The 16,525-nt window shown below is 45.1% G+C and overlaps 1 protein-coding gene across 1 annotated transcript; it reads right to left on the bottom strand.

Moving 5' to 3' along the window:
- Positions 1 to 4,179: 4,179 nt before the first annotated feature.
- On the bottom strand, positions 4,180 to 6,812 carry LOC132243695 (olfactory receptor 2G3-like). The gene is made up of 2 exons (XM_059714086.1): positions 6,780 to 6,812; positions 4,180 to 5,124 (listed from the first exon to the last, which is right to left on the bottom strand). Exons 1-2 carry the CDS (start codon positions 6,810 to 6,812, stop codon positions 4,180 to 4,182), a joined length of 978 nt encoding a protein of 325 aa, XP_059570069.1.
- Between the last annotated feature and the right edge of the window lie 9,713 nt (positions 6,813 to 16,525).

Genomic DNA, 16,525 nt, shown 5'->3' with positions numbered 1-16,525 from the left:
CACAAGCCCCTGCCACCTAGAGGTATGTAGAAAAAACATTTAAATCTGTCTCTATGTCCGAATCTCTGAATCTCTCCAAATCGATTTGAAGGGTTCCAGTTTGATTCAGAGAGACTAAAGGGTCTTCTGATTTGATTCGGATTCAGAGATTTGGCCACTGAATCGGGCCAAATCTCCACCGAATCAAATTGGGGACTGAAGCTTTGCACAGCCCTAGTGTTCATCATCCTTGGTCAAGAGACATCCATGCATTCTTTTATATTGGGGCTTCCTCCATGGTTCTTCAACAGAGACCCACAGACAACTCTTCCTCTCCTGACTATATGATGATTTTTGTATAGTCCCCATAGTACCTAAAACTCCTAACTGAGGTCATGGCCCCATTCTACAATATGCTGCACAAGGAGAGGGGAGTCCCTGCCTCAGCTATGATCATGCTGGACCAAGGTATAAAGAGCTGCCCTTAAAGAGCTATCAGGATAAATTGCCACAAGGTGAAAGGCACAGAAAGGGGTGGCGGCTTACCCAAAGTCAATAGCTTTGCTTCGTCTTTCTAGCCCAGAATACTAACTCTTGCTCAAAGTAGTAAACCCATCTCTCTCAGGAAGGTCTTCACTGCAGAAACATGGAAATATGGAAGTGTGAGTGGAGGGTACAACTCGGCCATGCACAGAAAGTGACTCTGATCTTAGCTTCCCCATCTCTTTGTGCAGCATGGGGGACAGTGACATCTGCTTGCATGGGTGGAGAGGAACATGGGAGGGGGTACCCCAAACTCCAGACAGGGGAAGCTGTGAGATCCTAATATGGAGGAAGGAGGTTGTAGGGGCAAGCAGCAAACAGGGCCATACAGAGCTTCTGTATAGAGAGGAAGAGAAAGTGTATGAGGAGGCAAAAGTGTATGAGACCACAAGCACTTGAAGATGCATATAGCCGCACAGAGAATGGGGGACAAGGGACAGGCTACAATGCTGGGCCTGTAGCAAAAAAGGCCTAAGCTTATCCAACCCTGGGTCCATCCACGCACTGCATCTATAGCAAAAAAGGGAGACTGGGAATTATTGCATGGGGGAAAAAAGAGACAAGGGGGACCATATAGCCTCTTCAGTGCTGGAAGGGTAACAGGGAGATGGGAGGATGGCATAAGGTAGGGTGTCAAATTTGCCTTCTATCCTGGGCTGGATCCAGCCTGGGGCACACAGTGGCAGTGGTGATAGCAGTAGCAGCAGCTCCATTCATGTAATGGCAGTAGCAGTCCAGCCCCAGCATGGGGAACATCATGGCAGCAACAGCTCCAGCTCCCACCGTGTGGCAGAGCCGGAGGTGCCACAACTGCAGCATTTCCCCCTACCAGAGCTGGAGGTGCTGCTGTGTGATCTGTACTGCAGCAGCTCTGGTTCCTGCATGGTGGCAGGCCCGGAAGAGTTAAAAGCACAGAGGCCCTAAGTCCTGTGAAGGGCAGCACAGTGTATCAGAATATTTGGGGTCTTTTCAAGAACATCTTGAGATGGGTAGTCTGTACTAACTGTCATAGTAGATAAGAGCATGTGGAATGGGGTAACCAAACTTGAAACAACACACATGGAGGGGGTGACAGCATGAATAAGTTCATTAATCAGAAAGGTAAAGGTGCATGGTGCCCCGGCACAATTAATCATGAGGAAAGTATGTGGAACAATATAATCAAAACTGGGTACATTAGGCACAAAAGCTATTTATAAAGATCATTCATCAGCAAGTAGCAATATGCAGTGATGTATGTCTGATATAAGCACTTCTAATGTATAAAAAGAGTAGGCTAGAAATGCAGTTTGGATAGCCAGTCTGATCACCTGCTTGAGAGTATGAATAAGGCTACGTTTGTATTTGCTGAACAGCTGTTTTGTGCTTATCTGAACGGTGTTACAGTAGGATCTAACAGGTTCTTGGGGTAGTAAAAGAAGCAGTAGTTCTAGCATGGGGGTGGTGGCAGGTTGGGAGCTAAGGAGGTCAGGACATGGTGGTGGTGACAGGCCTTGCTTGCCCTCTTCCCCCTGATCATGTCTGCCAGGACCAAAGGGGCCCCAGTTTCTTGAACTGGCCACACCCCAACTTCCAGTTGCTTGCTGGTATCATGATGGTCCAGATCCAGCCTACGGGCCATATGTTTGACCTTCCAGCAGAAGTAGAATGGATGGAGACACTATGCCTTTATTCGTTCAAGCTACAAATGTAACAGTAACAATACTGTGCTCCCCTTCTTTTCTCATTCCCAATCCTCTTCACCTCACTCACAAATGAAAAAGGACATGGACCACCCTGAAGGATAACATTGTAAAGCTGGCCCTTTTATTTTAGACAGTAGAAGGAATCTGGACTTAATATGGACAGTGGCTTTGTGGTTCATTACAAGCTAAAACAGACTGCTACTCAGCTCCCTTCAATTCACAGATAACAACTACCCTCTCTTTTCTTGAATGATCTCGCTCTTCCACTAACTAGATTGCCTGTTGTACTGCATGTCTGTCTTTTGATAATACCTCTTCACTCTTAATTCACAGCCCTCCTCTGTACAAGCAGACTATTGGCATTTACATGGAATCCTTTCTCTGCTACCTTACTCAGCAGGGGGTGCATCTACACATGTACTTTAACGTGCATCAGTCTGTTTTAAAGCACGCTAAAACATTGCTAAAAATGTGCCCTTTAGTTAATGTGTATTGCATTAAAATCGGCGAATATGCATTAAGTGTCACTTTGGGCATTTACAGATGTGCTCCAGGCTTGGGGATGGGCAGGGCACTTTAATTAGTGGTTTTGGGAGCTGCTTTAATTAAAGCACCTGCAGCGTCACATGTATTGGTGTCTCTGTGCTGAAAAATGAATGAGCTTTACTTAAAATGCCCACACTCCCATTTTTCAGCACAGGGACACTGATGCACGTGACGTTGGAGTCTGCTGGAGTGCAGTGATTACCACACTCCAGCAGACTCCATTTAATCAAGTCTGCTCTGATGTGCTATAATTACAATGTGTTGGAGCAGTCTCACTGCACTTGTACAGACAACCTTAAAAACTGTGCTCTATGGTTAATGTGCATTAAGACAGGCTAATATGCATTTTCCTATACCTCACAATAGAGGTACTAGATTTAATGCACATTAACTAAAGTGTGTTAATGCACGTATAGACCCACCCTCAGTGTCTGCCTTCCTTAGACTTGAGGAAGAGTGTTTCAGGCCCAAAAGCTTGTCCATCACCTCTCACAACTATGCAGTCGGTCCATGAAAAGATGCATCACAAAAGCCTTTGATATCCTGTTCAGTTCTGGGCTTTTCCCAGCAGGTGTCAATAAAAGCTGGCCTAATTGTTAAGTGTGCATCTGAAGTGATCTGGGAGAACTGGTTGGACAAGGTTTCCCATTCCCACAAACAGCATTAAAACTTTTTTCCCTGTAAACCTGATGCTTATTTCAGGGGGGGGCGGGGTTCTTAGTGGTGTCAGATGTCAGAGCAAGAAGTGATGGTCTCACGTTGCAGCAAAGGAAGTTTAGTTTGGATAACAGGAAAAACGTTCTCACTAAGATGGTGAAGCACTGGACTGGGTTACCTAGAGAGGTGGTGGAATCTCCATCCTTGGAGGTTTTTAAGGCCCAGCTTGACCAAGCCCTAGCTGGAATGATCTAGTTGGGGATGGTCCTGCTTTGAGCAGGGGGTCGGAATAGACCTCCTGAGGTCCCTTCCAACCTTAATTTTCTATGATTGTCTTCCATGATTGCCTTATCTGTTGCTTTGAAGATGGCTGACAAGGCTAATCCAGGATCTACAGGTTCTATTACAACTTGGGCACGTGTTTCTGTGCAAGATGGGTGGCTCTGGAGTCTTGGTTTGGTCCACAACATGCTGTTTCTGCTGCATCTGTTGTCATTGTAAGATTTCAAAGTACTGAGATTCTTGCAGCAGACTTTTTTCCTCCATTTGGGGTAGTCCTTGGTGATGGTCTTCCAAGAGTTGATGTTGCATTTATTTATTGATTTATATTTTTTAGTAAGCTCAACAGGAAATAATAACTTAAGAGCCCTAGTTTTCATTTCTCAGTCCTGACCTTTGGCAAGTTTGGAACCCTTCCCCAACTGGAAGGGAAGGCTCTTCCCCATTCACAGATACCCCGAGACTGCCAGTCCTACATTCTTTTTCTGACTTATGCTCTCTGCTTCCAGCGCCATCTTCCTAGTGTTTTCCTGAGGGCCCCATGCACATCCTTGTTCCTCAGTGTGTAGATCACAGGATTCAGCATTGGGGTGATGATGCCGTAGAAGAGGGAGACCATTTTGCCATGGTTCTGGGAGTGGTGGGATGGGGGCTGCAGGTACATGTAGATGGCTGTGCCATAGAAGAGAGACACCACGATGAGGTGAGAAGCACAGGTATTGAAAGCCTTGCGCCTGCCCTCAGCCGACTGGATCCTCAGGACAGCAGCGCCAATGTAACCATAGGAGACCAGGACAAGGCCCAGTGGCACTAGCAGGAAAAGCACGCTGATGGCAAAGAGTTCAGCTTCATTGATGAAGATATCAGCACAGGCCAGCCTCAGCAGGGCTGGTACTTCGCAGAAGAAGTGGTCTACTCGGTTCCGTCCACATAAGGGCAGCTGCAGCGTTAGACTGGTCTGCACAATGGAATTGGTGATGCCACTCAGCCAGGATCCACCTGCCATCACCCAACAGAGACGGGGGCTCATGATTGTTGTGTAGTGCAGGGGTTGGCAGACAGCTGCATAGCGATCATAGGCCATGACTGCCAGCAGGAGGCACTCTGTGGACCCCAGGGACAGGAAGATGAAGAGCTGGGCCACACAGCCAGCCCAGGAGATGAACTTGTGGGCACTGCGGAAGTTCACTAGCATCTGAGGCACAGTGCTGGTGGTGTAGCAGAGGTCCAGGATAGAAAGGTTGCTGAGGAAGAAGTACATAGGTGTGTTAAGACTGGGGTCCAGCTGTGAGACTACAATGATGGCTAGGTTCACCAACATTGTAAGGATATAGGAGATTAGAAAGAACACAAAAAGCAGCATCTCCAAGTATGGCTTGTCAGAAAGCCCCAGTAGGATGAATTCTCCCTCAGAGCTCCTGTTCCCTCTTTCATCCTGCTGGGAGAAAGGACAAAGGCAAGGATGAAAGGGTCAGCCATGCAAATAAGGGGGGGGGGGGGGGGAATGTAATGGCAGCCTTGTTTTTCTCAAAAGGAATCATTCCCACTTGTGAATGTGTATGAAGCATTGGAGCCAGATGATGCGAATAGTGGGATCTGTATGCTGGGGAATGGTTTTGTCATAGAAAAGTATAGAATCAGAAAGTTGGAGGGTGGTGCTTGGTGGAAAAGAGTGGTCAAAATGCAGAGACTTGATCTGTTATACGCAAATTACATCTGAGGTGTTTGGTGGTTGAAAAGGATACATATGCCAAGAAAAAAGATTTGTTATCTTAATATGGACACATACTCTGTGTTCTTTGGAATAGGGGATTCTACATGATTCTGCATGTATGACATTTAGTCTTAGTAAATAATGAATTTATAGATATATATCCCCCCCTATCCAAAAGACTCTGAGCCGTTGTGGTTGTGCTGAGGTTGTGGTTCTGGACTAGGGCTTCTAAGTATTGCCATAGTAACAATAATAACAACAGGTGCCAAGATATGGATTTACCAATGAAAAACAGGCCTGGACTATAAGAGACACTTAGGCATTGTAGAATCTTATTCCTAGGCACCTTGCCACAAAATCCTCATTCCTGAGCCATATAACACATAATAAATGATCCTCAGAAGTCAGCCTAGCAGCTGGAGTAATGAGTAGTGTGAGCACTGATCAGAGGCTAGACTCGATGATCCTTTGGGGTCCCTTCCAGCCCAAATGTGTATGAAATCTATGAAACTCGTATAAAGGCTGACCTCACACCACTAGGTGCCTATGAGCATCAACTTGACAGACAGTAGTGTTCAAGTTGATTGTTAAGGTGTTGAAGTTTAAGATTAGTTGATAAGGCTGGTGCCGAAGAGTCTAGAGCACACGTGGTGATAACAGTCTGAGAATTGGGGTAAATTGTGATGGAGGTGTCAATATTTGCTACCTCAAGTATTTACCCAACAAGAACTGCTACTCTATGTATAAGAGAAGGCCTAGAAATCTTTGAACCTTGTACGAGGCAGTGGTTCTCAACCTTTTTGTACCAGGGCCCATTTGTAAAGATCAATGGCCAGTTCTGACACACAGCTCCCTGGACTTGCTGGTGCCCTCACTCCCAGCCCACAGCCCCTTGCCCCTGCCAGCCCTGCCAGAGGGGAGCCCAGCTGCCCCCATCCCGCAGGGGCCAGAGCGTGGTGGCTGCAGAGTGTCCAGCTCAAGTGAGCAGCAGTAGATCAAGTCTGGCCCCAGCATGGGCTGGAGGGAGGAGGAGAGGAGGTCTGTGACCCCCACCCTACCCTGGGCTGGGGCTCCCATGCCATGCCAGGCAATCTGGTCATAGCCCCTCCTGCCCCCTAAGCAGCATCTCCTGGCCACCCCACCCATGTAAGTACAGGTACCAGCCCCGGTGCCACCAGCCCAGACATGCAGCTCTCCCCATCTCACCCCTCCACCCCCCACCCGATACAGCCTCAGTGCCCAGCCACCGTCCCCCAGTGCTGGCGTGCACCTGCCCCTGCCCTCCACACACCTCCCCCTATCCCCTCCACCACACACACACCCACCAGACAGTCCCCAAGCTCTGGACCTCTAACCCTCACTCCTCATACACTTACCTGCATCTCTGCTAGGGCTGTTCCCATGACCATCCCTGGCTGCATGCCAGCCACGTGCATGTACATACATAGACACACGTGCACCTGCTGCCTCCAATTGCCCCAAGCAGGTCCTTGCAGGCTGGAATACTGCCAGCCTGCAAGGGGGAACCCATGCTTTCCTGCGTTTTTCTGGGACTTGCTCATGACACTTTCAAATTCTCTTGTGACCTGTTTTTGTGTCATGACCCACGGGTTGAGAAACTGGCCCAGGGGACTTGAGCATATGTGAGTTGTGCCTATGCCTTGCACTCAGGGCTAACATCCTGTAACACTTTGGATGGGCATGTTAGTGAGTTGGTGCTGTGTAGGTAAACACACCCAGCCAAACTTTTGCTACTGAACTAGTCTGTTGGAGTTATGTACAGATAACACCCTGACACAGGGCTCATACACAAATAAGAACTTCACTGACCAAGTGAGATTGTGGAGGAACAACACACCTAAGCCACCTAGGGATAAAATGAAGAGGAGAGAAGTTGGACTTTGCTGTCCAAAGTAATACAATGGGCCAGAGATAGGAGCCTTTTTCTGACCAAGTAGTAGCTTCTCTCTTTCTCAGGATCCCAAGCCACGAACTCTCCATTGGTATGAGGTAGTCAGGTTGTAGCCGTATTGGTCTAGAGGCAAAAGGAATCAAAACTCATGAAAGAGGTGATAAATAATTTGTTTGCAAATATCTAGTTGGTCTAAAAAAAGATATCGCCTCTTCCACTGGTATGAAGTACCTAGGCCAGGTCACCTGTTTGGGTAGCTGAGGCCTGGTTTTACCATCTGTGACGAGGGGTAAGGGGACAGAGAGACTCCAATGTACAGCCATTTATAGTTAAGGCATTCATCCAGGATTTGGCAGACCTTAGTTCAGACTATCCCTGCTTCCCTCCTTTGATTGATCTGGAGTCAGAACTTAATCCCACATCCTAAATCAGAGCCCTAACCAGCAGGCTGCTGATATAGAGAAATGGGTCTCTCTGTGTTGTAGGAGCTGTTTTACTTTTATATAATGCACAAATACCAGTATGTGGTAGAGGAGGGACTTGAACCCCATCTCTCATTTCCAGTAAGTGCCCAAATTAGGGCCTTGTTACATATTAATTTTAGGTGGCTCTTAGAGCTCTTAACCTCTGGATTGTCCACACATTAACACCTGAAACTAGTTTTAAGCACACTTTAGGCATCTTAAAGTTATGCCACTCCAGGGTGGGTTTATCTTTAATCCATGTTACCCAGCTCGTGTTTCATCAATGTGTGGCCACTCCCCACAGGGGAGCTGCCCAAGTTGCAGTCCTCCAGCATCTCAGGATGCAGTGCCCCCTCCCCACCTTCCTGTTCTGAGTGGACAAACTTTCCACCCCTAAACTCTACTGCCTGGGGGGGATGGGTTCTGGCACCAAGCCAACTCCCCCTCCCACCTGTAGGAGTGTGACCTTCTCATTGCCAGGGGCATAATCTCAGGTGAACAGTTTTCAGAGCATATACCAGCTAGCCAGGTCACAAAGCATAGAGGGATCTGGGAGAGGGGTCTAGGTGGGAGGGGAGAAACCAGGTAGGGGGTCAAACTGAGTCCCCATAAGCTGGGGCTTCCTTCTTGGGGCAGAGGCAGTAGCTCCTGTAAAAGCATATTCCCTTGCCACTCCCAACCACCTTGGGAAGCATCATGGGCAACTGGTGCTTCCTTAGTTAGGGGGGACACATGCCCCCCCCCAGTGACTGGTCAGTGACCAGGGGGTCACCTGCAGCCGCTCCCACTGGCTGTGGGGTGTCCCCTGCAGCTGATTGCTAAGCCACTGGTTGTTCCAGCTGATCACTGCACCTGCTTCCAGGAGTGCCTGCAATTTATTAAAACATGAAAGCACCTTTTAATTTTCTTCCTTTTTTTTTCTTCTAAAATTTTTTTCTTTTTCACTTCTTTTATCCTTCAGTGGCTGGCTTCCTTTATTTTACTACCCTTCCCCCAGCTCCATATCCTTTCTTCCTTCCATTACATTATCCACACCCATCCCGTTAACTCTCAGTCTGTCAGCTTCATGTTCCTTCCCCTGCAGCCCATCTCTCACGTCCTCCTACTTACAGCAGGGATAGACATCTGTCCTGGCTCACCAGCTCTCTAGTGGGAACTCAGCTGTAGCTGCTAATCAAGCCCCTGGTCACCAGCCCTCTAGTGGCAAGTCACAGGTGTGCAGGTGGGGGACAGTCAGAGAAAGTTTAGGTGCACCTGCTCCAAACTTGAGCTAGCTTTATCCCTGATCAACATTTTGGCAACTCAAAGTATAACGTGTAACAGGCCTTTACTGGACTGTTCAATCAGTTTTTCTGTATCTCAATACAGAGTTTGAGTTTTTCTGTCCAGAGTTTTTCTGTATCTCAATACATTTGTAGTTATTTAGCATAATGACATGGGTGAAACAGGAAAGTATGTGCACAGTCTTTCTTGGAATACCCAATAGGATGGTAATCAGGCACCTAAGTAGGAATTGGGAGACAAACAGTGTTGTCCTCATAGCAGAGCAGGGATCTACACCCAGGCCTGCTGCATCCCTATAGAGACTTGGCTTGACAAAGCCTTAGCTGGGCTGATCTAGTTGGGAATGGTCCTGTTTTGAGCAGGGGGTTGGACTACTAGATGACCTCATGAAGTCCCTTTCACCCCTAATTTTCTATGATTCTGTGATCTCATTAATACTTTTTGTAGGAGTCATAGAAACACTGCATGTCATTAATGAATCATCTACTGATCGATGAAGCTCCAGTCCCTCCCCAACTAAGATTTCTAAAATAAAAATTCTCTCCTGCCCTCCATAATACCATGAAGCAATTAGTTCCACCCACCTTAAAAATATTTTCACATTACATTTGTTGACTTAAACTACTGGCATCATAATCATTATTATGGCAGCATCTACAGGCAGTAATTTAACACTGTTTAATGCTGAATTTCAAAGTATTCATCAGCTTATCTGTATCAATTGGGAGGATGGGAATTGAATCGAAGAATAATTTTTGCAGATTTCACAGTTGTTTCCTGATGCCAAACACCAGCTGAGCGTGGGGAAAATCCAATTGTGTCCATGGCGTTTGGATTCTAAAAATAAATTTGCTTCTCAACTTTGCACAGAATACCACAATGACTTTCTTTAACCTAAGTAGGTTATTTCAACTGCCTTTTTAATTCTTTTGTAGTTACGTCTGACAACTTCCCTTTTCTTCACAGAGAGACTCAGTTAGCCATGTTAGTGCAAAGTCAGACAGAAGGTAGCATGGAGATGCACCTTACAGACTAACTGAATTGGAAATGCACAAGCTTTTGTAAGCTACAGCTCAGTTCATCAGGTGCCATGAAAGGACATGCAGTAAGCAAGCTATTATGAGTGATTTAAAAACAAAAGGCAGGGTAAATTTGCATCTTATAGACCAGAGGTTCCTGAACTCTTTTCCTATTGCATACCCCCCTCCAGATTTACCAGCTGCCCATGTACCCCTACCAGGATGTAGTTAAAAATTTAACTCTTTAAATGCCTATTATGCTGCTGCTGCTGAAAATTAAATCCACCATTACACAATTTTTCAAGCATTCCCACAAGAGATGTCTTGCATACCTTCAGGGGTGTGTACCGCAGTTTGGGATCCCCTATTATAGACTAAATATGTATAAAAAAATGCCTAGCATGAGCTTTCATGAGCCTAAGATCACTTGATCAGATGCTAATGAAGTGATGATGATGATACAGTGGTGGTGGTGGTGGTGATGAAGTGAGCTGGGGTTCCCGAAAGCTCATGCTAGGCATCTCTGAGTTACTTAGTTTATAAGCTGCAAATCTACCATGTCTTCTGCCTGATTTCAGACAAATATGGCTAGCTACACCTATTTGTGCATTATATAAAAAGACTGGAAAGGTGGGGAAAAGAAGGAGTGAAGGCAGTGCTGAGTGAGGCAGAGGGGGGTCAGAGAGAACAACAAAGCAATAAACCTATAGGGACATAAAGGTTGATTTAGGTAATGGGACAAGAATCCATAGTCTCTGTTTAGGCCATACTTAACACAGTCCAGTCTCTGGATGATTTCTTGTTCCACAAATTATGTTCAAGTTGGTTTTTAAAATTCTATTGTTTAAGAACAGCTGCTCTGAGGCCAGGGGATGTCCAGAAAGGTCATCATGTTCTGCCATAGGTTTTATTGTGTATTTCTTTTCTGGATAAGCTTACTACATCCTCCCTCTCTTTAAGGAAGCATTTTTATTTATTTAACAGAGTTAAAGTTATTTTTTAATCTGGCATAATTAAACTGTATATGCCTCTGTCCTAGACCTGTGCAAAGGCACTTTGTACCCAAAAGCTCGTTCTACATGCCTCCCAACTATACAGATGATCCAACAGAAGATATTACCAAATGATATTTGCTGTTTTAATATATGCTGGACCATCATGGTTACAACACCACTTCAACCCTGTTTCTGAATACAGGCAGTTAGAAATTAGCTTATGACCTCAGGATGGAGATTTGTATTCCATAAAGATTTGAAACCTCACTTGTATATGCTTTCTTATTATACATATTTACAGCCAATAAGTTTCATTAACATACAGTTCATGCCTGAAGGATACTTTTGTCGTACAAACATGAAAACCAAATATAATAACTGAGCTAACTGAAGCAATCAATGCCCATCTAAAAAAAAAAAAAACTTCAGCAGGAAGTTGGTTACCTCGAAACACAATGCAACCCTAATACTTGAAGAAATTTAAATAATTTATCTGCTTGAGATCTTTTGACTGACTCTTAACTAACTACCATGCATCTTATTGGTAATTTTTGAAGTAGCCAAAGAAAAAGTATATGACTTGAAAGAAGCTTCTCATATACAAAGGAACATATACAGTTCCCTTCCTAACTAGGACATATTGCTCAGTAATATCATGAATTGATGGCCTTGATGCATGTTACATTTTAGGTATCTATTTTAAATTTTTGCCTTTCATGTCATTGCAGTCATCCCTGAGTTGCTATCATTTAATGATTACTCAATAGTCATGATTTTGACATATGAGTGCTAAATTATGGCCTCTCTTTCCTCAGTTTCAGAGTATATTCATCAGCCATTTCTAATATAAAGAATCAAAATCAAAACCAAATAACACTATAGCTACCAGATTTTGCAGCTGAGTTTTGATGACAGACACTTGTATTCTTTTTAGGATTCTATATTTTGGGAACTCTTTAACCAAATGAGACCAACTAGGCATCACAATCTAACCTAATCCGCACAGCAAATGTCAAAGCAAGCTATTTAGTTGTGTCCATTTTAGAAAATGGTTGTCAACATTTCTCTGTCATTAGATGGAAGATTTGAACTGTATGAAGAAAGTGAAGGTACAGACAGATGCAACAATAGTACTCGCATCATTTAATATAGAGGTACACTTTTATGATGTAATTGTTATATCTACATGCTTTTGCACTAATACAACTGAAGCAAAAGTATTGCATTTTAAACTTTGTTTCATACAAGGTTAAAGCTACAGTGCTTTTGCTAACTTGTGTAGTCACATAATAACTCAGATATAGACAGATCATAACAATTAATGTGTGCCACACAACAGCAACACTCCTACCTCTTCTAAAGTGGTTAAAAAGTTCATACTCTAAAAGAATTTATGGATTAAAGTTGCCTAAATGATGATGATCCTCCCCCTCCCCCCTCACAAGAACCACAATTTAGGCAGTAAGGGCAGAAATAAAACATACATTGTGCTAGGGCTCCATCCTTCAAGTCATTAGGGATCCAACAGTTTCCAAAAGACTTAAAACATTATGCATCTCAGTCCCACTGCTTTTGATTGAGATTTTGGGACCATATTTTCAAAGGTACTTAGGCTGCAATTGATAGCATTTTCACTAGACAGATGAATAAACAGACATATACAGATGCATGGATTTTTGAAAACCCCACTAAGCATACCTCTCCATGTGAATGTGCCTAAATACTGCTTTCAGATTCAACCCATATTTCTGGAAGCTGTACCAAACCATATCTTACTGGTTTCAATGCAGTTATGCACGGACTCGTATCAAACCATGTAAAATCTTTGCAAGATCAAGACCTCATATACGGCAAGAGATTTACTCAGTGCCCCTTACAGCAGACATTTTACTGATGTGACTAAGTTTTCCCATGCCTGAATCTATCTTTGTGTAGGTGCAGGATGAGGAAACTTGAAAAGAAAAGCTCTAATCCCTTCTACCTCTATCAGTCTCTTGCCTACATTAGGTTCATATCTGGCCCTCTTTATCAGTGAAGGTGTGTGTCCAACTATTTTTAGTGTATTTATCCTCTCAGGAATCCTACAAGGCAAGAAAATGCTGTCATGCCCATTTTCAAGAGATAAGAAAGCTATCAACCCAACAAGCTCCCAAGCTTCCAGACCCTCCAGAGCAATAAGTGCTGTTATCATGGACAAATGGTTTGAAGTAAACAGCTCTAGACTCACCTCCATTGTCCTCTGTCCAGATTGCTCCTGCCCAGCTGGGTCCTGATAGTTCGGATGCTCCAATTCTAGTGTAAAGTTTGAAGCGTCGTCCCTGTTCCCTTGCCTTTGTGGGGAAAAGGCAAGCCTGGGTGATTCAGCTCAACTTCTAAGGGTTTTCAGGAGGGGCAGGGACTTCAACAAGTCCTGAACCCTTGCTGTATATGAGCCTATGCTTGTTTCTAGGATGCTGCCTTACATGCTGATGGGCCCCAAGACCATCTCACTTGGAGAGGAACAGGGAAGCTATGATTGCTAGCCAGACACTTTGAGCCAATACCCTACCGTCACAAGATCCCTCAGCCTCAGCAGCCAGTCCTCCTTGGTGAGTAAGAAAAAGATTGAGGGGGGAGTTGGAAGGGAGAGATGCATGGAGTTTGGGAAAAGATGTATGCAGATATGGATGTGGATGGAAAGAAGAGAGATTAAAAAAGAAAAGAATGGATAGGCAGCAACCCCTACAGATGACTGCACCTCTCCCTATTCCCAGTTCCCTCCTGCCCTTGTGTTTCTCAGCTGTTGGGACCACTTCTGTCTTGCAGCTGGGTGACTTCAGCTCTGAAGCCCCACTTAGAAGACGTGTCTCTGTCAGTGCAGGAGGCTCCTGCTCACATAGCAGAGCATCCTCATCCCGAGTTTCAAAGTGCTGTGTGGGGAGTGAGCCACGTGTTTATGAATATTGGAGCAGGAGGGGCAGGTTGTTTCACCATTGCTCCCCAAAGGTTTGGGAACTCGGTTGATAATATTTGCCCTGTACTATATGCAGGAGAGACTTTAGTGACACCAGCAACAAAGGACAGTCGGGGAAGGGGGAGATGTAACTGGTGTTAGCACCTCCCGGTAGGTTTTTGTCCCTCGTTCTGAACAAGTCCATGAAATTTACTGTCAACGTTAGATTTGTGTCTGTGATATTTCCAGAATTCTCTTCTCTAGTATTTATGAAAATATTGAACATCCATCACAGAAAAAAAGTGGGAAAGGCCCCAATAAAATTTGACAAGGTTTAAATAGATCTAAGGGGAACCATGGAAGAACTTCAGGAAACATTTCCTTCTTGAAGCAGCATGGTCTAACTCAGTGAGAGCCAACCTTTTGGCAGGCATGCCACAAATTAAGCCTTCACCCTTCTTGAGTGCCACTTCAATCCCTTTCCCCTGCCTGATCTGCTGCTTTTCCTTCTGCTCCTTGCCTTCTGCTCAATCTTCTGTTCTGCTTTCTGCTTCCTACTCTATGCTGCTCCCTCCCCAAAATGCTGCAATTTGTTGTTGCAAGTTCTCAAAACCACGCAATACAGAAGAAACCTGAGCTCTCATTAAGGTGAGAGGAGTGTAAGCCAGGCAACTGGTCTTTAATGTTCACTGGCCTTAAAAATTCAACTGCTTGATCTGGCATGGAAGCATAAAGATTATTCAAAGAGCTAGTTGGTGATTCTGAAAGGAGGGCACTGATTACTGTTTAACTAAACTACTGATTCTGGACAGTATCATATGGCCTGCTAACATAGCTGGCCAGTAATCCTGTGAAGAGGGGTTTGAAGTATAATAGAAACTGCCGAGTGCAGCTGTTTATAGGGTACAGGACTAAATGACCAGTGATCTGGTAGGAAACTAGCTGACCAGTGATTTGGTGAAATGGCATATGGGATAAAAGACTAGCTGACAAATGATCTCGTGCAATAGCGTGTGGGATATTGGACTAGCTAGCCACTGAACTCATGCCAAGGAATATAGGAGGGTGGACTCCCTGGTTACTAATCTGATTTGCATAGGCAGGAAGCAGGACACTGCACCCAAAATGCAGTTGCTCAGGTTTGGGAAAAGCTTTCCTCACCCACCTACCCCTCTTATTTTGGCCCTGTTAAGAAAGCCCTGCATTGTCTTTCTACCTCTCTCACCCATGCTGAGAAATCCAGCACTTAATTGGAACAAACAGTTTGGGAGTGGTCTGGTGCCAAAAACCACAGTCACTTGGGTCCCCAGTCAAATTGTCATTGTCCTAAACTGAAACTCCAGCTTAGATGACAGTAGTATCCATTACGCCACATGCTGTACCCAGTTAGGGTCTGGGATGTAGCACAATAGTCACTGTTAGCATCGCAGTCTCTGCTGTCACTTTGGGAATACAACAAGAGAGGATTTCAGTTTTCATTTAGGACATTTGCTCTTTGTGATCAACCTCTGATAACCCCATAACAAGGCCAGGCAAATCAGTGTTTTTTTATATCTTATTCAGAAGTGATTCTAAGTGAATCTAGAGTGGTGGTTTTCAACCTCTTTTCATTTGCAACCCTCTAAAAAACCTTTGAATGGAGGTGTGGACCTCTCTGAATTGTAAGTGTGGGTGTTCATATACTAGGGGTGTGTGAAGCGGGCAGTATTAGATTTGGATTTGGCCAGTTTTGGGGGACGGTGATTTGATTTGTTGATTCAGATCACTGTCCCGATTCAATTCTGCCAAATCTAAATGTGAAGATTTGATTCTGATTCAGAGAATCAGCGATTAAGCCATGGACACAACTTTATACTTTTTTTCTACAAACCTCGAGGTACCAGGCGTGGCTCATGAACACTGAGGTGGAGGGGTGGATGGAGTATCCCACGGGAGCATGGAAGGGGGGGGGGGTCCCCCATGCACTTGGCGGTGGATCCGGAAGCGGACCAGAAGTACTTGTGGTCCAATTTCAGGTCTGCCATCAAGTGCATGGGGGACCCACCCATGCCCCACCCCAGCTTGGTGATGGGTGGGGGGTCCCCTGCGTGCTCTGCGGAAGACCCGGAAGTGGACCAGAAGTACTTCTGTCCACTTCTGGGTCTGCTGCTGAGTGCACAGGGGACCCCCCCATGCTCCCATGGGATGCTCCATCCTCCCCAGCATCTCAGCATTCATAAGCCACGCCTGGTACTTTGAGGTACATAGAAAAAAAACATATAAAGCTGTGTCTGTGGCCAAACCGTTGAATCTTTCCGAATTGATTCAGAGGCTTCCAAATTGATTTGGAGAGATTAATGGGTCTCCTGATTCAATTAGGATTTGGAGATTTGGCCGGAATCGGGCCGAATCTCCTGCCAATCGAATCAGTGACCAAAGCTTTGCACAGTCCCATCGTATGCTTTTTATTGATCATAGTAATTTTTCAGGGACCCCTTACACACAGTTTGCTGACCCTCAGAGGTCCATAGACCACA

This window comes from Alligator mississippiensis, chromosome 11 (genome assembly GCF_030867095.1).
Source record: "Alligator mississippiensis isolate rAllMis1 chromosome 11, rAllMis1, whole genome shotgun sequence".
NCBI classification, from domain to species: domain Eukaryota; kingdom Metazoa; phylum Chordata; order Crocodylia; family Alligatoridae; genus Alligator; species Alligator mississippiensis.
The sequence above is the reverse complement of the archived record's forward strand: the minus strand, read 5'-3'. Positions and strand labels throughout refer to the sequence as shown.